The sequence below is a fragment of the Pipistrellus hanaki genome (genome assembly GCF_964339955.1).
Source record: "Pipistrellus hanaki genome assembly, chromosome: 5".
Taxonomy (NCBI): domain Eukaryota; kingdom Metazoa; phylum Chordata; class Mammalia; order Chiroptera; family Vespertilionidae; genus Pipistrellus; species Pipistrellus hanaki.
This window is the reverse complement of record NC_140507.1, coordinates 86,864,031-86,887,392: the sequence shown is the minus strand read 5'-3', so window position 1 is coordinate 86,887,392 and position 23,362 is coordinate 86,864,031. Positions and strand designations below refer to the sequence as shown.

Sequence of the window (23,362 nt, the reverse complement as noted above, 5' to 3'; positions counted from 1 at the left end):
TTATTTTTACATTTTGATTCTGGATGCCTACCTATATCTATGTTGTGTGGAGGGGGAGGGAGGAGGTGGAAGTGGGTATAAGGGGATGAATGGTAATGGGGAAAAAATAATTTTTAAAAAAGTTATTGCTTTATAGGGTAATTATATACCTAAATCTAATTTTGCCAGATTTGATGTTTGTCAATGATAATATTCCTATGAGTTACAACAAATGTTGTTTACTATGTACAGAATTTATTGGACATCCATACCATAATTATTTTTAAAGAAGACCTTCAAAATTATTTTAATGTAAGAGGGAAAAAATTGTGACATGAAAGTGCACATTACATATATGGTTAGAAGTTAATGATAATTGACTATTTTTGCTAAATTGCTGTAAATAGGGAAACTGGAGCTTCTCTTAAATTCGGAGGCATATTCAAGATGACAGAATGATTCTATAGGCTATATAACAGCAAGCGTTCTTCAGAGAACCATATTACGTAAGTATCAGGTATGGGATTGCAAATGTATTTATTTTTACCTGTTATGTAGATATAGTTATTAAAATGTGCATGCCTGGTACAAAAAAGTACTTTGTAGTGATGAAATAAATTCACCAGAGAAAACCACTCTGCCTTCAATGATGGCAGGAATACAGAGGGCAAGCTCTGAGGATTTTAGAATTCGGGGGTCACTGAGACAACAGCGCCGCCTCACTGGGGTCAGAAACCCGAGTTCAATGCTTCCCTTTCCTAACCAACACAGACCACAGTCCAAAGACGGTTCTCTGCTCCTCCCCATCGCCCTGTGCAGAAGAATCACCACCCTCCCCTATTCCATGGGATTTTAGGGGGTAGAGCCTAAGTATTTAACTGAATGTATGGGGACCTGATTTCTATCTCTAATTCTACCATGAACACTCCCTAAGTGACTTTGGGCAGATCATTCTCTCTGATGCACCCACCTGTAAAACAAAGAGACAGGCAGGAAGATCCCTTCCTTCCTTAGTGCCTTCAAGTCTAAGACGGAGACATTAAACTCATGTGCTCCGCCGATGGGATGCCTGCTGATGCCCTCACACACTCGGTGGCTCTCCATCCCATTTCGCCTGCACAGAGAGCTCTGCAATTCACCTCATGTCCCCCCTGAGGGCCTGCACTCTGGGGTCCCCATGGCGGCTTGCTCCTGTGTTCTGGGCTGCACTGACTCTTCCTCTGGGAGGCAGGGAACCCACACACCCCAGTCACACTCTTGCTGGACATTCTAGTGCCTTCCTTTCTCAGCAAAAGGCTTTGGCTGACTAGCAAAGACTTGACTTTTTAAAATATCTATCTATCTATCTATCTATCTATCTATCTATCTATTTATTTTATTGATTTTTACAGAGAGGAAGGAAGAGTGATAGAGAGTTAGAAACATAGATGAGAGAGAAACGTCAGCTGCCTCCTGCACACCCCCTACTGTGGATGTGTCCGCAACCAAGGTACATGCCCTTGATGGGAATGGAACCTGGGACCTTTCAGTCCCAAGGCCAACACTCTATCCACTGAGCTAAACCGGTTAGGGCCAAAGGCTTGATTTTTAGGTTGTTGGTTTTTTTGTTTTGTTAATCCTCACGGAGAATTCCCCTCCCCCCCCCCCCCCCCCACTTATTTTAGAGAGAGGGGTGGGGAGAGAGAAGAGAAGAGAGAGAGAGAAACATCCATGTGAAAGAGATCCATATCAATTGGTTGCCTCCCTCATGTGCCCCAGCTGGGCCAGGCAACCTGCAATCCAGGAATGTGCCCTTGACTGGAATTGAACCCAAAACTCTTTAGTTCTTGGGCCAATGTTCTAACCTCTGAGCATGCTGGCCAGGGCAAGGCTTGATTTTTAAAGAAAAGATCCCAGTAAAAGACAAGTTTTGCCTCTGGAAGTGGTACAAGAAATCCTGAAAGCCAGGCACCAAAGTCGGAGAAAAACCGCAACTAGAAAAACACCCAAAACTCTGTCCTTTGCCTCTCTGAGAGCTACCCTGATGTGGAGCCTGCAACTCACAGATGAAATGCCCTGACAACAGGAAGAAGTCGGTTCGGGAATTTCCGTCCTTAGTACTAAGCAATCAGACACTGGTTTCAAACTGAGACCAGCTGAATTACACTTCAGAGCCGATGTTCCAGAAGCCAGTACCCAGCACCAGTTCAAAAAGATTATATTAAAGAGGAGCTTTAATCTGCCTGGAGACCCAATGATGAGAAGAAAGGGCGATTCATTGAATGGGGCAAATTCCCTTCTGCCCCCACCCCCCCACCTCAGTTATGGGCACTGGCTCTACTCCAGATTTTTAGAGAACTAGAGACGAGCACAAGGTTTTATTTTGCTGGCACATCTTAAAATTAAATTCACTGGGGTGACACTGGTCAACATGTACATACAGGTTCCAGGTGTGGGTTTCTATGTTACAAGATCCGTATATTGCACTATGTGCCCACCACCCAAAGTCAAATCATCTCCCTTCACCATATATCAGAACCTTCTTCACCCCCACGCCCCTTTCCCTCTGGAAACTACCACACTGCTATTTGTGTTCATGAGTTTCAGTTTTATACCCCATATATGAGTGACGTCATATGGTTCTTAGCTTTTTCTGTCTGACTTATTTCACTTAGCATCATGTTCTCAAGGTCCAACCATGTTGTTGCAAATGGCACTATTTCATCCTTTCTTACAGCCGAGTAGTACTCCATTGTGTATAGGGACCACATCTTCTGTATCCAGCCCTCTATAGCAGGACACTCTGGTTGTTCCCATGTCTCGGCCTCTGTGAATAATGTGCAATGAACATACGGGTGCATATAGTTTGTGCACACATGATTTTGAGGTTTTCGGGTATATACCCAGGAGAGGGATTGCTGGGTCCTATGATAGCTCTTTCTCAAATTATTTTGTTGGCACATTTTAAATGAAAGGAGATCAGTCCTTAGTATGAACTTCATTTTAGTAGTTAAATTCACTGAATCAAAATATATGTTAACCACATCCTATCCTGGGCCCTTACATTGTTTTGCCTTAAGGTAGGGATGGGGAACCTTTTTCCTGCCAAGGGCTATATGGATATTTATAACATCTTTCATGGGCCATACAAAATTATCAACTTAAAAATTAGCCTGCTATATTTAGTCGAACATCTTTTTTTAACAGAAAGGAAGAGAGAGAGAGAGAGAGAGAGAGAGAGAGAGAGAGAGAGAGAGAGAGGGAGAGAGACCAATGATGAGAGAGAAACATTGATGGGCTGCCTACTGCATGCCCCATACTGGGGATCGACCCCGCAACCTGGCTATATGCCCTGACTAGGAATCGAACCATAATCTCCTAGTTCATGGGTTGACTTTCAACCACTGAGCTCCATAGGCCAGGCACAGTCAAACATTTAATTAACTCACCCCCAATGCCTTGGCAGGGCCAGACCAAATGATTTGCGGGCCTAATATGGCCCTCAGGTCAGATGTTCCCCACCCCTTAAGGAGATGGGATTAGATTCCTCTCCAAACCTTAAATAGACAAAACGGGCTGGCTGACCACAACTCAACAAACCATTTCTCCAACTGAAGATGGGAACAGCACTGAGCTAGGTCTCAGGGGGAGATGTCTTACAGCATGTGTACGACACCCAAAACATCTCAATTTCCAGGAGTCCCTCTTCCAAAAATTCTTGCCCCAATGTCCCCCCCAAAGTAAGCTCCAACATGGCCGTTTTCGAGACCTGATTTTCAGTTGAGAAAGTATAATGTTATGAGGTAGGATGTAGGGTTGTGTATATTCAGAAAGTAGAACCGGGTTGTTATTGAAAAGGTAAACTTGGGTATTACATTGATCCAATCGTGTCTAAGTCAATGCAGGGGCATCTGCCCTTCTACTGGGAGGAGCTCATGTGAAGCAGGAACGTGCCGCTAGAAGAAAAGAAGGCAAGTTCCGCTCATTGGCTCTCCTTCCCAGGGCTGGCAGAACTGGGAAATCCCGAGAGGCAGCAGAGAAAAATGGATTGCGTACGTCAAGCCATCCACCTGCACTAGTTAGGTCCCTACAGGGCTGGAAGGGAGCCCACCCCTTCAACCCCAAGCTGGAGGGCCCCCCTTAACGGATCTCAGGGCTAAATCCCACAGTGCCATCTGTTCTAACCCCGGTCATCGTTAATCAGTGCGTGTGTGAAGCAGTGCTGTCAGGGGGTAATCAGGGCTGTCCCATTTTAAAGACAGCTGCGAGGCACTGTCCCAGGAGTTCTACACGGATTATCCTATTGGATTCTTACAGCAAATTTGCAAGGCCTGTGCAGTATCCAATTACCACCTGAAGAGAGAAGATTAACTTAGGAGGTCAAAGGACTCGTCTCAGGCTACAGGTTCATCAGTGGCAGAGCCTGAACCCAAAGCCCTGCCTTCAGAACCTGCCTTCCTTCTGTTGCGGTTTGTTTGTTGACAAACTGTTACTGGGTTTGTTCCTTTTTGTGAATATAAAAGCACGAACCAATCAAGGGAGCAAGCCAGAATTAAGAACTGGCTGCCTATCTGACACCAGTGTCCACCGTCTTGCCATTTCACGGGCCACCCCCTCCTCCTGCACAAAGTTTCCTTCTTTCCTGATCAAAGCACATGCGGTCAACAGGATCCAATTGAGGCTGGTGCATGCCAGGCACCTGGGAAACGGCTGCGAATCTGCACCCTGCATTCCTTTCTGAAATGACCTGTGCCTCCTGCACTTGAACCTGAACCAGAGGCTCCCTATCTATGGAGAGAAGCAGCCTGGTTGCTGAGTGCTCAAGGTCACTCCGCCTCAGACGATAACTCACGGAGAGGAAGTGGCCTTGGATAAGGGCAGTGTACACCAGGGAGCTTCAGCGTCTCCGAGTCAGATCAGGGAGACTCGGGCCAAGGCTGCCCAGCGGGAGGACCGCCAGAGCCGCTACTGTTTCCAGCGAGGGCAGCAGCAAGGGTCATGTGTTCACGCTGCATAGTCCTTGGTCTGCCTGCACAATGGTTTTGCAGGCATCACCTTTTTTCAGGCCTCAAACTCTATGTTGTAAACAAGTCAGCTCTTATATGACTTTCACAGAAGAGCAACATCCAGCAGACAACTGAGGACCTCGAGGGGCTGCCCAAGACCATAAAGCCCGGAGGGCAGGGCCTGGGAGAGAAACCGAGCTTCCCAATATGTAGGCCTGTGTTTGTCCCCTACCGCTTGGCCAGCCTCCACCAGGAAAGAGGATTACATGGGGGAAATCAGACTAATGTAAGAAAGGGGAACAGAAGGAAGATGGGGTTCCTTGATTAAGGGAAGGTGGACCTTTCTCCTTTCCATTTTGGATGAATGGGTTCTTCTCAATTCAGCTTAAGAACTCCCCTCCCTTTCAAAGCATCTATGGTTATTTCACAAGATTTCAGTACAGCTGCTAGAAGGGAATCAGAGCTGCTCAGGTGAATCTCTGGAAGTGAATCTCTCCTGTCCAGCACAGCTGCCTGTGTCTACGCGGCGAGGCCGAGTCCGGTTAATGGAATGCGTCTTCCTCTCAGGGAAGACTCTGGGTCTACAACAAGCATGTCAAACTCGCAGCTCACAACAAATATTTTTGTGGCCCAGTCAATATAACAGAATGAAAAAAATGGTTTAATAAAAATTTTGTGAACTTAATTTTTAGAATGTCCTGTCATACATAATTATTTTTTTAAAATATATTTTATTGATTTTTTACAGAGAGGAAGGGAGAGAGATAGAGAGCTAGAAACATCGATGAGAGAGAAACATCGACCAGCTGCCTCTTGCACACCCCTTACCGGGGATGTGCCCGCAACCAATGTACATGCCCTTGCCCAGAATCGAACCTGGGACCTTTCAGTCCACAGACCGACACTCTACCACTGAGCCAAACCGGCTTCGGCTGTTATACATAATTATTAATAACGAACTACAACGTTCGATAACGACTGATTACTATAATTGTGTTACATTCATTTCCCTTATACACCTTATGCGCAGGCACACCATTTCTCTCCACTAATCCTAGCAGCAAATATTTTAGCAGCTGATTGCCACGTCATTAGTCTTGGACTGACTTGTTTGGAGTGCACAACAGGAAATAGTTCACTTTCGGAGAACAAGAAAAATAGGTTTATTTGCATCATGTTTATTAATTTGAGCAGTTATTCAGTGTCTAGTAAGTTAATGTTCAAGAAAAAATATTAATTTTTATGAAAATGTTCTATTATTTTAAGTTAACGACTAGAGGCCCAGTGCACGAATTTGTGCATGGGGGAGGTCCGGCCACCCTCCACAATATGGGGGGAGGGTTGCCGGCCAGGGGGATGGGACTCTGGATGGTTAACCAGCCAACCTGGCTTCATGGTTAAACTCCTGGTCAAGGGGACAATTTGTTTATTAGCTTTTTATTATATAGGATTGCTCATCTATTTCAGCCTTTTGTATCTATCAAGATAAACCTATGTTTCTATGAAAATTAAAATTGTTGTTCTTTTGTGGCCCACATAAACCTAAATCTTGTTTATTTGGCCCATGCTAGCCTTTGAGTTTGACATGCTTGGCGTACAACACCAATTCCTCGTGCACTTAGACCTGGAACAGAACTGGAAAATGTGGAGGTTCTCTCTTGCACTGCTGGTGGGAATGCAGACTGGTGCAACCACTGTGGAGAACAGTGTGGAGTTTCCTCAAAAAACTGAAAATGGAACTCCCATTTGATCCAGTAATCCCACTTCTAGGAATATATCCCAAGAAACTAGAAACACCCATCAGAAAGGATATATGCACCCCTATGTTCATAGCAGCACAATCTACAATAGCCAGAATTTGGAAACAGCCTAGGTGCCCGTCAGCAGATGATTGGATCCAAAAACTATGGTACATCTACACAATGGAATACTATGCTGCCATAAAAAAGAAGGAATTCTCATCATTTGCAGCAACCTGGATGGAATTGGAGAACATCATGCTGAGTGAAATAAGCCAATCAATGAAAGAGAAACACCACATGACCTCACTCATTTGTGGATAATAAAGATCATTATAAACTGATGAACCAAAAGATAGATATAGAGACAGTAAAGCAATAAGCAGATTGTCAAATTTCAGCGGGGAGGGGAGGAGGATCTGGGGGAGATAATAGATCAACCGAAGGATTGTATACATGCATATAAGTACAACCAATGGACACAAAACTCTGGGGAGGGAGGGGATGTGTGGGAGGGAGGGAGGGGGGCAAAAAAAAATCAATAAAATATGTAAAAATAAATAAATAAATAAATAAATAAATGGTTAAAAATAAAAAAATAAAATGAATGGAACTTGTAAAAAAAAAAAAAAGAAAATGTGGAGGTTCTAAGGCACTCCAGGTTGGAGACATCAAATAGAACGCATAGGCTCATCTGTGACAGGAAATGCACAAGAGAAATAAGTATTGACATAGATGAGAAAAATCTATTTATCATTACCTAGGCTGAAGGAACTCACACACAGAACACAAAAACACTGAAAAAAGTTTGTGCGGAGGAGGGACACACACACACACACACACACACACACACACAGCCTGGTTCCCTTATTCTCATTTCTGTTCAAGAGTAGACTTCACACACACACACACACACACACACACACACACGGGGGGAGGGGAGGTAATTGGTGTTGGTAAAAACTTACAAATTTTATTTCCTTTTATTTTTTCCCAGTAAAGCATAATATTTGAGGTTTACCCTTTGACACACAAATTTTTGAGAAAGAAGTTTAGAAATTCTGTCTAAAATGAACCATCAATGTTTAGGAAGGAACAAGGGAAAAACAGAAAAAGCCATGATTTATAATAAACCCATTTGAAGTGGATTTTTTAAAAATAAATTTTGACTGACTTCATAGAGGAAGGGAGAGGGAGAGAGAGATAGAAACATCAATGATGAGAGAGAAACACGGACCAGCTGCCTCCTGCACGCCCTCCCCCTCCCCCAGCCCCGGCCACTGGGGACTGAGTCCGTAACCCAGGCATGTGCCCTGACAGGGAATCGAACTATGACCTCCTGATTCATAAGTCCACACTCAACCACTGACCCATGCAAACTGGGAGAAGTAGATTATCTCTTAATGGTGATCATGCATCAAAAGCAGAAGCAGACTGTTCAGCCCTATCAGTTGATTAAGGTTCCCACTATAAATGTATTTTAATCAACCAACAGCAGCTGTAAGACATTTAAAAAATATTCCCAAAGAACAAAATGATTATTTTACTAGATGTCTAAATTATGATGAAAAATGTGCTACCCTCAGACAGGAGATGGATTTAAAAAAAAAAACAAAAAAAAAAACTTAGAACCCAGTTCTGTTATTAAATAGTGGATCACCCACATAAGAAATCCCAAACCTGAGCTCATTGCCATTTAACTGCTAAGGGAGTTGGACGCCCAAATATATGAATGGGACTTCGTCCTCCCTGGTTCCCTTATTCTCATTTCTATTCAAGAGTAGACATGACACAATTACCTGTGGAGGTCAGAGATAATACACTCAGCGCAAGAGCTGTGTTTTAGCAAGAGGAAAAGTCTACCACATTCACCCTTGTACATCCCACCTTCAAACAAAAAAAAACCTTTTCTCTGGTACTTATTACCTAATCCGTTTCACCACTCACTGATTTCCAGAAACTCTAAGGGGCTAACTCAGGTCTACGTAATTTCTCATCCATCAAACTCGTTCCATCCACCACTAATCAATCAATTAACCAGAACTAGAGAGCGTTTTCAGTAGATATATACGTAAGATGACGGATGTCGGCCAAAGGGCTTAAAACAGCAGCTCTATTCTCCGGGGGCTTGTGATTTAAGAACTTTCAGGTTAGCTCTCTCCTCAATGAAACATCAAGAGATCAAAAGATCACTTGCATTACAAGGCAGAATGCCCAGAGGACCGGAGGATGGGTTCAGCTGTAAGTGCTCCTTGAGTCCAGAGGAAACATGGATTAGTGTCTTTAGAAGACATGATGAAGAAGAAAGGGCTTGAACTCGGCTTTGAAGGATGGGCAGGCAGAAAAGTCTTGTGTCTTTCCACCAAAGGGGCTGGTGATTTCTACTGCTGTGATCCACCCTGGAAAACAACAGCCCTGGGTGGAAACAAGGACCTTACAGGAACTCTTAGAATTAATTTCGCCAGAGTGAGTTTTTGATTATTGTCTTTTCATGGTTGAGAGTGACGTGCTCCCAATAAACTGTAAGATTGGCTTTTGAGAGTCAAAATGAAGCATCAACCCACGATTGAAAAACAATCTAGATAAAGAAAAACCGCCTAAAGGAAGGAGAATGGCCCCCAGGCCATCTAGGGGAGTGTGGTCTCTGGCTGAACTCATTCACACAGAGAACGAGAGAAGCACATTTCACGGAATTTAGAATTCACCAACCACCCAAGGATGAAGATGCTTCCAAAGATAAGACCTGGGAACTTTAGAAAACTGTGTTTGTATGTTTAGGTGTCATGAAAAGCGCTTCCTAAAGCGAATACAGGTACAAGCTTGCTGCTGACGGACTTTGGACATTCGTGGCCTCTTGCAAGATAGCTGCCCCTGGTGTCCAATACGTGCAGAGGTTAACAGAGTGGCCCAGTTTCCTCTCCAATAAGCTGGCCATAATTGCACCTACTTTATAGGAGCCTCGCAGGATTAATAATAGTTCCTGGCACTTAGGCCTATGCCAGTGTTTGCAGTTGTTATCCTCATTACTTTTACAATCTGAGAAATGACTGAACTCATGATTACAGTATATCCGCCTCCTCCACCACCCGTATCACCCATGACCCTACTGTGGGGGATGGGAACCTGCTGGTTATCATCCATTGCACGGTCCAGGTCAGATGCACCCACTCCCCACAGACTAACAGGTGGCTGGCCCCCTGCCGAGGACGGCTCTGCCACAGAAGAGACAGGCTGAGATGGAATAACGCCACCGGCTCCGAGCCCCAGGGAACACTCACCACGTAAAGCTTCCGCCAGATGACAGCCCATTCTCGCAGCGTGGCCGTCAGCTCCTGCACCAGCGGAAGCTCCCCGGGAATCACGGTCTCGTTCTGCCTAAATAGAACCAGACAGACGCCCGCATTACTCCGAGCTGGCTGCCACTGCTCTTCTCGACAGAGGTCAGGGTCCCCAGAGCTCAGAGATGGAAATGGGGCTGGCTGGGCTCGAAACAAAGCAAAAGCTGCCCACCGCGGGGAGGTTTGGGTAGGAAACTGTCATACCTAAGCATCGGAGGAAAGAGAAGGAGCAGAGAACACCACAGTTCTTAGAATGAACTCGTTTCCTAGCAAAGCAATGGACCTCAACCTCTCCATTTTGCATCTGTCTCTATGGGAGCCTCGATTACTGAGCCAGGCTGTCGCCAACAATTTATTGGAAAGGGAAGCCAAAATCCAATGTTTTGGCTGGGTCTGCCCAGCATCCGCTCCTTTAGGGAGGGTGGATGGAGAAGTGGCCGCACAGGGCCCGGGGGCCGTGACCTCACACAGCCTGCTGGCAGGCATCGGGCCCTGCTGCTTTCTGGAATGAGACTAGGTTCTCTTCTCATCTGCTGCCTCACAGCACAGGAAACGTATCCGAACCCAACTCCTCTGACCCACAGGGGCCTTGTGACAAGGCAGGCCTGACATTCAGTCACATAAATCCTCTCCGGCATTTTTTATGAGCAGCAAACAAGAGAAAAAGAGAGAGTGAGAGCAGGCAAACGAGTGGGGATTTGTGGTAGGTTTGTCAGACTTAAATAAAAATACAGGATACCCAGTTAAGTCTGAATTTCAGATGGATTCAATTAATTTCTTTAGAATGTCTCATAAAATATATGGGTCACACTATAAAAATGTACTTGCTGTTACCCGAATCTCATTTACTGAGCATCCTGCATTTCCCATGGCAACTCCAATGGGAGGGAGGACCCTCCGCCCGGCCTTGGAGCCCACGGGGCTGTAGCAAGTGACACAAGAGGCTGCCCAGGAGCGGCCCTCTGGGAAGAAGACTGTTCAGGAGGGCAGGCTGTGCAGATTTAGCTTCCGAGGAGTCCAGCGTATCTGAACATGTGTCCACCTCCTGTCTCTAATACACAGAGGCAGAATTTATGACTGCAAATGTTTGGCAGCCCTGAGTCTACGACCCATTCTACTCTGAATCAGCCCCGGGACCCATCTGCCTCCGCGCACTCCCAGTCCCCTCTGCTCCCCTCTGTGGGCTCGCCAACTCCGCAGCCTCTCCCTCGCTGCAGGCCGAGTGTCTCACTCCTCAGAACTGCCAGAGGCAGGACTTTGCAGGACAAACGGAAAGGTGCACAAGGAAGTACCTGAACATGAAGGTTACTGTACAGCATGTTCATGCACGTTGTTTCATAATTTCTCATCAAGCTCATGACCCACTTCGGGCCAGGTTTGTTTCCCAAACCCGCCATGGCCTGAGGCTGGCGGGATTGTCCAAGTTTCAGGGCTCACCAGGGCAGGCAGTGGGTCGCTCATCTGTCTGCCCTGGGGTCCCAGGTCTTATCAGCAAAGGAGTGTCAAATGTTTACATGTGTGCGCACACACACACACACACATACACACACACACACATGCAATCAGAGAACAGGCAGTGCAAGATGAAGGGCAAGACCCCTATTCTTACATCGCCTGTCTTTTCTGCCCTTGGGAAGGATGCCAGGGACGAACCATTCTAAGAACAGAAGACAGAACAAACAATTGTGCCAGGAAAACGTGTGTATTTATTTCTCTCATCTGAGAAGTCGAAGTAACGCATGGAGAAAAATCATGCACGTGAGGCATTGCTCGGTGATAACTTCACATCTTTATCATGTTTGAGAGTCTTCCCCAAATGGAACTTACCCTCGGTCTTCCACAGTTGCCTCTTTCAAATGGATGTACGTCTCGGGGAAAATGCCCTACAGAGAGAAGAACTTCGGTTACATGGCCGTAGAAATCTCAGCCCAGAGGGAGGCGCGGACGGCGGCGAGAATGAATGGCGGGGCGGGAGGGTTCCTGGACAGTCGCTGCCGTTGGCAGCCAGGCTGGTAGGGCAGCAATCACAGTGAGGCTACCTGAGGGAAATCACGGCTGAAACACTGAGAAGGCGCCCATTAAGACGTGGGTTCAGAGAGCTTAAGATAAATGCTTCGTAAGTGAGCAGGGAAACATGCCCAGGTGAGCATGGAGCTGCAAGAGTGGAGAGGATTTTAACAGTGAGATCCTAAACCCCGTCAGCTCCTACAAGCCACGAGATGACCCCCTTTTAAAGGATTTCACCTAATTAGTGAGATGGGGGGCTCTGTATGCAGTGGCCCATAAAATTACTGTAATTTTCCAAAGTGATTTCGCTCAGCACTTTCCCCTTAACCAAATGTGCCCCAAATCAATTAGTGCTGGCTATCTGGTTATTTTTAGCTCTGCCCAGTCTCAAATTGCTCTCCGTTCTACACATTTAGGAGGCAGTTCTACAACAGCATTGTGGCACCGCCCGGGGGGAAACGAAAGCCCACAAAGGCCTGAAAGAAGGACTCGAGGCTGGTCCGTGGAAACCGAAGAAAGGAAGATCAGATCGAAGCAACAGGAAGCGGGCCATGGATGGCTGTTTCCTTCCATGGCAAAAGCTGCTGCTGTTTCACTGTGAGATACGCGCATCAATAAACAGAGAAACTGCCATCTGGAGCGGGCCTCGTGGTTCTTTATTTTATGGTTCTTTGCATGCCGGGCCAGGAGTGGTAAGAGAAGAACCTGTTTAACAGGCACCATGGGCTCAACTGCGCTTAGCCCTGTGTCTACAAAAGTCAGAGTGGCCCTAACCGGTTTGGCTCAGTGGATAGAGCGTCAGCCTGCAGACTGAAAGGTTCCAGGTTTGATTCTGGTCAAGGGCATGTACCTTGGTTGCGGGCACATCCCCAGTGGGGGGGAGGGAGGTGCAAGAGGAAGCTGATCGATGTTTCCCTCATCAATGTTTCTAACTCTCTATCCCTCTCCCATCCTCTCTGTAAAAAATCAATAAAATATATATTTTTTTAAAAAGTCAGAGTGGCCCATTCCATGTCAGGGGTGGCTGACCACAAATGTGGGAGAGGGACATCTCACTGTCTGGGGAGACTGAATCCAAGATTCCTGTGCACCCAGAGATCCTCAATCCATTCAGAGACAGAAAACAAGTGAACCAGCATCGGTTGTGTGTCTAATAACTTTATATATTTTACAATAAAAATCTGTCCAGAACTCATAAAAATGTAGAGTACTGGGTAAGAATGAGCCACTTGAAGTAGTAGTTATAAAGAGCCATATTTGGAGGTTAAAGTAACTGCTAGTTCCAAGGACTCTCCTTGCAGATTTTTCAGATCAAGAAGGTAAAGGACCAATTGCAATTCTCATGCATTCGTAACCTGGTAACTAGTTTCCTCTTAATAACTGGAAGAAGTCTAGGATAGAAGCATTTGTAATAGAATCAAACAGTGACTTATTTTGTGACACTGATTCGTTAAATTGGGTCTCCAGGTATGATGATTTTCATAGTAAGAGAGTATTTGTTTTCTTGTACTACCACCACAATGTTATTTGTAGGCATCTTCCTCCGATGACAGCGTAAGACCACTTACAGGCAGTTAATTGCTCTGATAAACCAGGGGCTTGTAGAACTTGTCCGATGCCATTACGACACATTATAAACCTGGGTAACATCGTTCTGATTTATAACCCATCTCACATTTTTGCTTTTCCTTTCTCAATGTAAAAAACTCACTTGAGTGTAAAAGAAAAAAGAAAAAGAAAAAAAAAGATTCTCCAGATATTGCCTTCTCCACACTTCCACAATCCTGCCAGGATCAATATTGGTTTCTGCAAAGCTCTGGTTTCTTCAACTTGTAAAACCACTAGCTCATTTTATCACCACTCTAAATGGCTATGTCTGCTTACAAATGACTCTGAAAATTTCCATTAAAATAATAGGCCTTTCAAACTGCTCTTTCCCTCAGACTGGCCAACGAAGAAGAAAACAACATTAGGAGGCATTTCAAATAGATGTCTTAATGAAGGGGTGTCAAAAGTTGAGCATAATTCATGACAACCGGCTTCAAATTCCGTTTTTCCTGGATCCCCCCACAACGAAGACATTTCAGCTTAACAACCAATAAGCAACTGCACGGCCCTTGTGTCCTATCATGCTGTCGAATCAAGAAGTTTAATAATCAAGAACAAAGAGAAGCCCTTACCGAAATAATTCTCCTGTAGGGTGAGATCTAAAGTTTAAAGGGGGTTTTAAGAAAATACATTTAAAACCACCTTCAGAAACTTGTCCTTTAGATCCTAGTGTGGCACTCCATCTAGCCACATTTCAAAACAGAAAACAAAGGCACAAGCTATTAGGAAGTCATAGGATGCCTTATAAACCAAAGTCGCATTCGGCCAGTGTGGCTCAGTGGTTGATTGTCAACTTATGAACCAGGAGGTCAGGGTTCGATTTCTGGTCAAGGCAGATGCCTGGCTGCAGGCTCGATCCCCAATAGGAGGTGTGCAGGAGGCAGCCAATCAATGGTTCTCTCTCATCACTGCTGTTTCTATCTCTCTCCCTCTCCCTTCCTCTCTCTGAAAGCAGTATTAATTAAAAAAAGAACAGAAACCAAAATCGTTTATGCTCATAAAGGATCCTTACACTACAGACTGAAAGGAAAACTGTGGTCTGGGGCTTGGTTTCAACATGATTCACACTCACCAGTTAAAATAAAAAAGTTTGCTTGTTCTTTAAGTTCATATGATTTTATCTGAGAGTAGTTTCTTTGCTCATTTAAAAAGATTAACATTTTAAAGGATAGAGATTTAAGGGACATAAGTATTCTTGCTCTTTAGTAAATTTAGAACTTCAAAATAATTACGGTGACTGATTATGCTTTGAAATAACTACCACTTGCACAGTAATGAGTAAAACAAATACTGATGGGACTAAACCCAAACCGAGAAGCAGAGTGGCTGTAAGAACCAGGTACTCTGTGTAACCAGCATCAGGAAAGAAAGGTCTTCTTTAGGTCATGCCATCCCAGGTCCCTATTCGGAGGCCCTGAGAAGTTAAAAGTCAGCAAGACATTAAATGAAAATAATAAGTTGGAAATGAAGGCACGTGGTTCACGCTACAATTTGTGGGCAGAAAAACTCAGCATCAGGATTTGGGGAGGAATGAAAGGAGCAAAACTGTGGGAGTTGATATTCCTATTACAAGCAAACACTTCTTATTTTGGTAAGTTGTTAAATTGTCCAAGTTAAAGTATGTGCGTGTACCCAGGCGAGTGCAAACACTGAGTGTGGCTGAGGAGCACAGGTCAGTCCTGGTGTTCAGTGGCCTGTGGCCTGAGAAAGGTTTGGGCCTTGAGATCTCCTGAGGGTTACTTCCCTCTCCAGATAAGAGCTACGTGTTGATGTGTTGTTTATCACCTCCTGATAAATCCTAAAATGCTACCATCACCCCTTTCCTCATTCTCTATTCTACTTGTGAACTAACTGTGAAATAATACGGCCCTACCCACTGGGCTCTTTAAGGAGAAGAGCCAACACACTGAGCTGCCCTGAGGCAGTGTCCAGAGAACTGACCTGACCTAATACACAGAGGGCGCTAGCATAATTAGTAGGTTTTCTTTAGCGTGGTGATCACTAGCATTGGCACTGGGAGAAGGAACCCACTAGGCTCAGTATTTTCCACACTCTTTGCCCACAATGAAAGCGTGGCCACCTAGTACTTTCTATGCATAAAATACAATTTAAAATACATAAAGTAGCCCTAACTAGTTTGGCTCAGTGGATGGAGCGTTGGCTGTGGACTAATAGGTCCCAGGTTTGATTCTGGCCAAGGGCACATGCCAGGGTTGTGTGCTCAATTCCCAGTGTGGGGTGTGCAGGAGGCAGCCAATCAATGATTCTCTCTTATCACTGATGTTTCTATCTTCCTTCTCCCTCTCCCTTCCTCTCTGAAATCAACAAATAAATATTAAAAAAAAATACTTGGAAGTATGTAAAAATATGGACCGAACTAAAGTTTCATGAAGTACCGTATTTTTCGGACCATAAGACGCACTTTTTTTCCCCCAGAAGTGGGGGGGAAAAGTCCCTGCGTCTTATGGTCCAAATACAGCCTACACATATACTGTAAAAAAAAAAGTTTTTTTACTTGCCCGGCTCTGTGTGGTCTCTGTGTGCTTGCCCGGCTCTAAAATGGTTCTAAATGCTGCTGTTTACTTTACAGGGTTGATTACATGTGTTTATGACTGTGATGTTGGGTTTTAATGTACATAAAATATTTTAGGACACTATTTGTTTCAGAATCTTTTTTTCTTCATTTCCCTTCTCTAAAAACTGGTGCGTCTTATGGTCCGGTGCATCTTATGGTCCGAAAAATACGGTAATACCATGGCATTCCATTCTCTTTTCTAGTTTTCAGTTTCATGCTTTGGAAAATAGTGGTTGTAACCCATTACCATGATTTCCCGATGTGTTACTGGAGTTGTGAGGTTCACAATTTTAAAACTATTGCTCTGGTTAGTCTACTTTACAATGAAGGAAAGAATCAAGTGGGAATGGGAGACCCTTTCGTTCTGGGAGTTTAGCACTGCAACCAAAGGATAAAGCAGCATGGGTCCCGCCCGGAAAGACAGAGCCAACCACAGCAATGTCACTGCATCACCACGCTGCTGAGCTTGAGGGCCTGGGAGCGAGAAACCTGCAGAGGCCGGGCTGGTCTGTGAATTCACCTCTGGGCCTTTATCCTGAGTTGGCTGATGAAAAAATGGTTGCTGGTATTCGCACTATTTTACCAGAGGACATGCTTTCTCATCTAAAGAACAGCGATCAGAGAGAAAGCAAACTCGGTCTAGAGACAGCAGAAAGCAGATATGGGAGCAGACAACACAACACGAAAACTAGCCGACAGATTTAAGCAAATTTGAATAAGCCATACCTTTTTAGCTTTATTTTGGAGGGTATATCCTCGGTACCACCCTGTCAAGATATAAGAGAACACACATTCTTTCATGTTATCTGGGATAATATAAAGATAATAGCATTATACATCCTCACATTCTGTTAGAACAGTAGGTGGAATCCAAGAGACAATTTGCAGGTAATATGGCAGATTGTGCACATTTTTGGTTTATCATACAATAAAAATCTTGATCAATTTTTGAGCTTGATTCTCTTAATAACTAAAGGATTTAAAATTCATTGAGAATCATGCTTCATCTCTGCTTCTTTGGAGAAAGGATAGACCAAAAAAAGATAGAAGGCAACCCAATCTCTTAACAGCTTCATAAATACTACGAGTTATTGCATGAACGGCTCTGGATTTTCATATATATATATGACATTCTACAAGTCGCCTTATACTACTAAAACAGACATTTTAAATAATTTATATGATCTCTCTCTCTTCCCTTTCCCTTTCCTTCCTCCCTACCTTTTTCTTCTCTCTCTCTCTCTCTTTCTCTCTCTTTCTCTCTCCCTCTCTCTCTCTCTCTCTCTTTCTCTCTCTCTCTCTCTCTCTCTCTCTCTCTCAGTTCCAAGCATAAGAATCACTATTATGGAACAACTTTAAATTGGGGAAGCAAATCTTATATATAGAAATTTTGCACTTAAGCAATGAAATCAGCAATAAAGCATTTCAAATTAATTCTTGGCAATGCTATAAGAACCCCCCCCACAGTAAAAAAAGATTCTATGTATTTGCTTGATGAGGCTTTAAGAAAAGGTTTTAACTTCCTTTTCAAAATTCCAATAAATACACATATACCTATGGATGTTTTCTCACCCTCTATTTTGTAGAGAGAGCATATAATGTAATCTGTCCATAAACATAAAGTTTATATTAAATATTCATTCAACACCTACTATAGGTCATTCACTGTAATAATTTTCCTTATTCCCCAGGCCCATCAGGCATCCTGTTGTAAGAGGCACATATGCGTAAAGCAGCCATAAACACACAGGGAATAGATACAAGCTGTAAATAAAATAATGTTAGGTAATTGCTATTAGGGTTCTAGACCTTTCCTGTAATTTTTTCTATGTAAAATCACACAATCTATTTTGGACATGTTACAAGTAGAAAGTTGAACGTACCTTCTTTGCACATAGATTTAATAACATTTTCAAAGGTTTTTAACAGTATTCAGAAATTTAATAAATTTGGCTATTGTTTTTTACAGGGAGAAATGGAGCATTGTCCTATAGAATCATATGTTTGCATCCAGGTCCACGGTTGAGAGAAAGATATTGGAACAGGAAATACTGCTCGCAGTTTAGAAGGCCAAAGTGTTCGAGACATCTAGACGTAATACCATGTTAAATATACCTCCCAGGTCTCAAGAGTCTTTAGCACTGACACATACTTGCTTGGGTCTGCTAACGCATGACAATGGCTGTTGCCTGACTAAATCGTTTCACCTTCACCCTGGGATGGGGGAGGGGAAGGCAAGCTGAGAAACAAACAAACAAACAAACAAACAAACAAAAAAGACAGAAGGCAACCCAGCCTCTTAACACCTTCATAAATACTATGAGTTTTTGCATGAATGACTCTGGATTTTACCCATAATATATACATTCTACAAGTCACCTTATACTACTAAAACAGACATTTTTATATGATCTCTCTCTCTCCCCTCCCCCTTTCCCTCGTGATCTTTTCAACCAGTTTTATCTCTCAATGTCCCATAAAATCAAGCTGTTACAATACAGACTTCACTTCACTTTCAGAGAGCAATTTACCTGTGCTTTGGTAAACAGTATTTTTGCACAGCCATTCATCACAGCATTATGCTTCCTAAACCTGTCATTTTTGAAAACCTTCTTTTACCTCAAGTCTCCTCTAGATCGTGGTACGTGTAAAACCCTTATCTAAAGGCACACAATCACCACGCTGAATTTGAAAAAGGGAACATGTTGCTTAGCATTAGGCAGCAGCAGGGTATTGCCAGGATCTAGAGTTTTAATCATATACTGTAAAGAATCCATAAATTCAATTGCTAACAACTGCAAGGGATATGGTAACAGTTCAAGCTGTCATATGCTGTTGAGTCGTCAACTCATGGCGACCCTGTGAATGCGTGATGCCCAATGTCCTGCCCTAAGCAGCCCTGCTCGGCTCCTGTAGACTCATGCCAACCCATTTCCTATGTGGTCTTCCTCTCTTCCTGCAGCCTTCCTGTTTTTCCTTTTCCTGGCATTATTGTCTTTTCCAAGGACCCCTCCCCTATCTTCTAATAATGAGCACAAAGTAGCACTAAAGTTTTGTTAAGAGAATGTTTGCTCATTTTTGCATTGCAAACCTGGATTGTGATATAAGCAAGACTACAAGTTTTAAATCAATCCCAATGTTTATAGTTAAATATAGTTATGCGATTAGGCTTCTGAATGCATCATGGTGCAAAGAGGTAGCGAAGGTGTATCAACAAGCAGCTATAACCAAGTGTGGTGTGAACTGGTAGGCATCTCAGATGCTCTCTTAAATTAGCACACTACTGAAACGAGGGGATGGCTGAGCCCAGAGGGCTACTCTTACCAACATTTAGGTGAGATGAGTGAGTTTATAGTAACCATGGTGAACATCCAAAGTGATTCTATGCTATGGGTTGCTCTTCCCTTTGGGAAACAGTCATTTCTGTTTTCTGGGGACTGCCCCAAAACGGGAAAAATCTGTCCCTCTGATTTCCTAATTCCACTGTCCGAGTTCCTAATTCCACTGTCCGAGTTTCTTACTTTATCTGGTTTCTCAGATTATCCCCATACTTCAGCACTCCATCATCTGCTCCATTTCACTTCCCGTGCAAACACTTCCTGACTCCTGATGACAGGCCCTCACTTGGCTGTTCTCCCTTCCATACACAGTCATTCTCCAAATATTTATTTATGAAACATTAATTTAGGCGCCAAGGTGTAATGGAGAGAAAATGTATCGTAAAGATTGAACTCTAATGGCAAAAAAAAGTTAAAAAAAAATACATAGATGATTTCAGATAAGGGCAGTGCTAAGAAGCAGAGCTCAACCAGAGTAACAAGGCAGAGGATGACTGGAGACATAGGTCTTTACTTTAGATGAAGTGATGAAAGGTCACTCTGAGGAGCTGCAAGGAACCAGTCATGAAAGGGAAGAAGAAGGTATGAAGGTGGTTAGAGGGAGGCATGATTCTCAAGCCTGATGCCCATCAGATTTACCAGGATCTTGAAAGAACACTGGTGCCTGGGCCATACCCTCAAATATTCGGATTTCATTGGAATATTTGGATAGGCCCAGGCTTAGTGCTTCTAAAAGTTCCCCTGGTGATGCTAATGTGCCAGAATTGACTACCAAATATCTAGGTGAAATACGGATTTTATTCCAAGTACAATGGGCAGCCATTGGAGAGTTGGAAATGACATCATGCCTTATGCTTTTTAAAATTTTTATTTTGTTGTTGACAGTATTACAGATGTCTCCCATTTTCTCCCCTTCTGCCCTCCTCCACTCCACTCCCCACTCCACCTCAAGCCTTCCCCAGCTATTGTCTGTGTCCATGGTTATACATATATGCATATAGGATCTTGGGTTAATCTCTTCCTGTCTCTTCCACCCCTTCCCACTGAGATTTGTTATTCTGTTTCATGCATCCACGCCCCTGGACCTATTCTGTTCATCAGTTTATTTTGTTCTTTAGATTCCACAATTAAGTGAGATCACGTGATATTTGTCTTTCTCTAACTGGCTTATTTTGCTTAGCAAAGTAAGTATCTAGATTCATCCATTCTGTCAAAAAGGGTAAGAGATTCTTCTCTTTTACAGCTGCATGGTATTCCACTGTGTAATACAATGGAATTGGCTTTTTAATCCACTCATATACTTGGGCTGTTTCCAGATCTTAGCTATTATGGAGGGCTGGAAAGGACATTATGCCTTACGCTTTTAAAACATTGTGCCAGCTGCTCTGTAAGAATAAATCATGGGACATGAGACACAGTAAAAAGAGGAACATCATTGAGGAGACTAACAGGTACAGTAAAAATGAAGAGATAAAAAGATGCGACGCAGATTTTAAATACAAGGTAGTTGTTGCTCATGATTTAGCTGAGAATAGCCATGAATAGGGGGAAGAAGGGCAAATATGCAAGGGCATTCAGATCTTGAGCTTAGGTAAATGGATGGATGGTAGTATTCTTTGGTATAGGAAGATGGAAGAAAGGAAAATGCTGAGTCATAGAAGACAGAATCAAGAGATGTATCTTGGCCCATCTGCTTCTTTTTCTGAGCAACCGAGCTCTGAGCCATTAGGTGGGACAGGGCAACGGAGGAGTTTGGTTGGGGGACTCTGAGTGGGGGACAGAGCACTGGTGCAGGTTATAAGAGCGAGAACAGATGTGCAAGATGTCTACATGGGCCAAAACCGGTTTGGCTCAGTGGATAGAGCATCAGCCTGTGGACTGAAAGGTCCCAGGTTCGATTCCCGTCAAGGCATGTACCTTGGTTGTGGGCACATCCCCAGTAGGGGGTGTGCAAGAGGCAGCTGATCGATGATTCTCTCTCATCGATGTTTCTTAACTCTCTATCCCTCTCTCTTCCTCTCTGTAAAAAATCAATAAAAATATGTTTGTTTTTTTTAAAGATGTCCACATGGGAGAGAGAAGGTGTGGTAATGATTGAGACTGGTTACATAATGGGAATGAATTGAATAGGAAACATATTAGGAATACTGAGAGCCAGTTTTCTTACTGTCACAGGAGGGGGTTTGCAAGCACAGAAAGGTGGGGGGGGGGGGGAGACTAGAATGAACCCTGTGATCCTGGAATGGAGCGAAGGTATCCATGCATACTATTCACTTTTAATACACCCAGACAGGCCGAAGTTCATAGAAGTGAACTCTATTAATTTGTACACACAGGGCATACGACCCCTAGCTCTGCTGAAGTACCTACTAGTTCTTATTTTTCCGACCCTGACACAGATGATGAGCACCTCAGAAAAGAAGCTTCCTTTGCCTGGCCTAGAGAGCAGCCAGTCCCAAATGAAGCAGGACAGAGGGGAACGAATCCAGGGCGGTAAAAAGGAGGAACCAAGAAAGTCTCTCATTTGTCTGAGACAGTAAAAGGAGATAAACATCTGTCAGAGAGGCTGGCCATGAAGTAGAGGTGGGCCCATGGAGAACCGCCACAAACAAGCCTATGGTGGCAGAAATGAGAACAGTAGGGGGAGGTCAGAATTGTGTGGAAGAAATCAACAGGGAACTCCCTGGGACAAGGGCAGTGTTCTTTACCGTGACCGGAGTATGAGGTGCACAGGTGCGTTTATTTGTTAAATCTCACGGGACTGTATACCTAAGATGAGGGTACTTCACTGCATATATTTGCACTTTTGAAAAAGTTTTACTCTCAAGAGAACATTGCAAAGCAGCCTCGCAAATCTCCAGTGGCATGGGATTCCATGCTGACGGATTGCCCCAGGATTGCAGAAGGTTCTTGTTTGAAATCGCCTCAGAAGCCAGTGGAAGTCGAGTGTGAAAAACCAAAGAACCATTTCTTCATTACTTTCCCTCCCAAAGACATTATTCAACTAAATGGATCGCTCTGTGCTCCAAAACTGATTCTGAATGAGTCTTGCTCTTTCCAAAAGCTCGGTCACAGAATGACTCATTCAACAGAAGAGATTCCAGGATGGGAAGACATGCAAGGTCTCCATCCTCCTCCTCAGTCTTATTCTCCACCGTGAAGAGAAACACCTCGACGTGTCAGCACACAGCACAGAAGCAAAACAGGCAGTTTCAGACGGGGCTGAAAGTCCTGAAGGAAGGTAGCGCGGGCCTGGGTGGAGGTGGGGATGGGGGACCACGAGGCCTGATGGAAAGTCCTCTCTGAGAAGGCCCCGGGAGCTGAGGGCTTGCTTCGCTAACGCAGCCGTTCATTCATTATACATAAAACGCTTTCTGAACACCAGGCCCTGTCTTCAAAGGGAAAGAAAATAGATCTGTGAACAATTAAGTACAAAGGGGCTTTTAAGGGCTCTGCTTGGGAATAGCCCCACACGAGAGGATTGTGACTAGGCTGCAGACTGATAAGGCAATTGCCGAGGGGACTCTGGAGATTTCTGAACCACAAAAGCATGGTTTACATGTGGAAGTCTCAGAGTGGGTTTTGCAAAATCCCTCCTTCTACTGCAGTGCCTAATTAGTTTCCTCTCCCCCTAATCGATAGATTAGTTTTTACTGTTGTGAAAAAAACATAACGAATAAGGAACGATTTTAGCTATTTTTAAGTGTACAGTTATGTGGTTTGACATACATTCACATTATTCCACAACCTTCATTTTCTTTTGGTTTCCAGGAATTAAAGATAAGAAATAGAT

At 43.9% G+C, this 23,362-nt stretch overlaps 1 protein-coding gene across 1 annotated transcript in view; it reads right to left on the bottom strand.

Annotated features, from left to right (window-relative positions):
- Positions 1 to 23,362, bottom strand: part of DOCK5 (dedicator of cytokinesis 5) — a 191,311-nt gene that overhangs the window by 105,350 nt on the left and 62,599 nt on the right. Inside the window, exons 3-5 of the mRNA XM_084884799.1 lie at positions 16,958 to 16,998; positions 11,869 to 11,924; positions 9,982 to 10,078 (exon numbers count right to left, since the gene is read on the bottom strand). Of these exons, the coding sequence (XP_084740925.1) occupies positions 9,982 to 10,078; positions 11,869 to 11,924; positions 16,958 to 16,998 (194 nt within the window). The remainder of the gene's footprint in view (positions 1 to 9,981; positions 10,079 to 11,868; positions 11,925 to 16,957; positions 16,999 to 23,362) is intronic.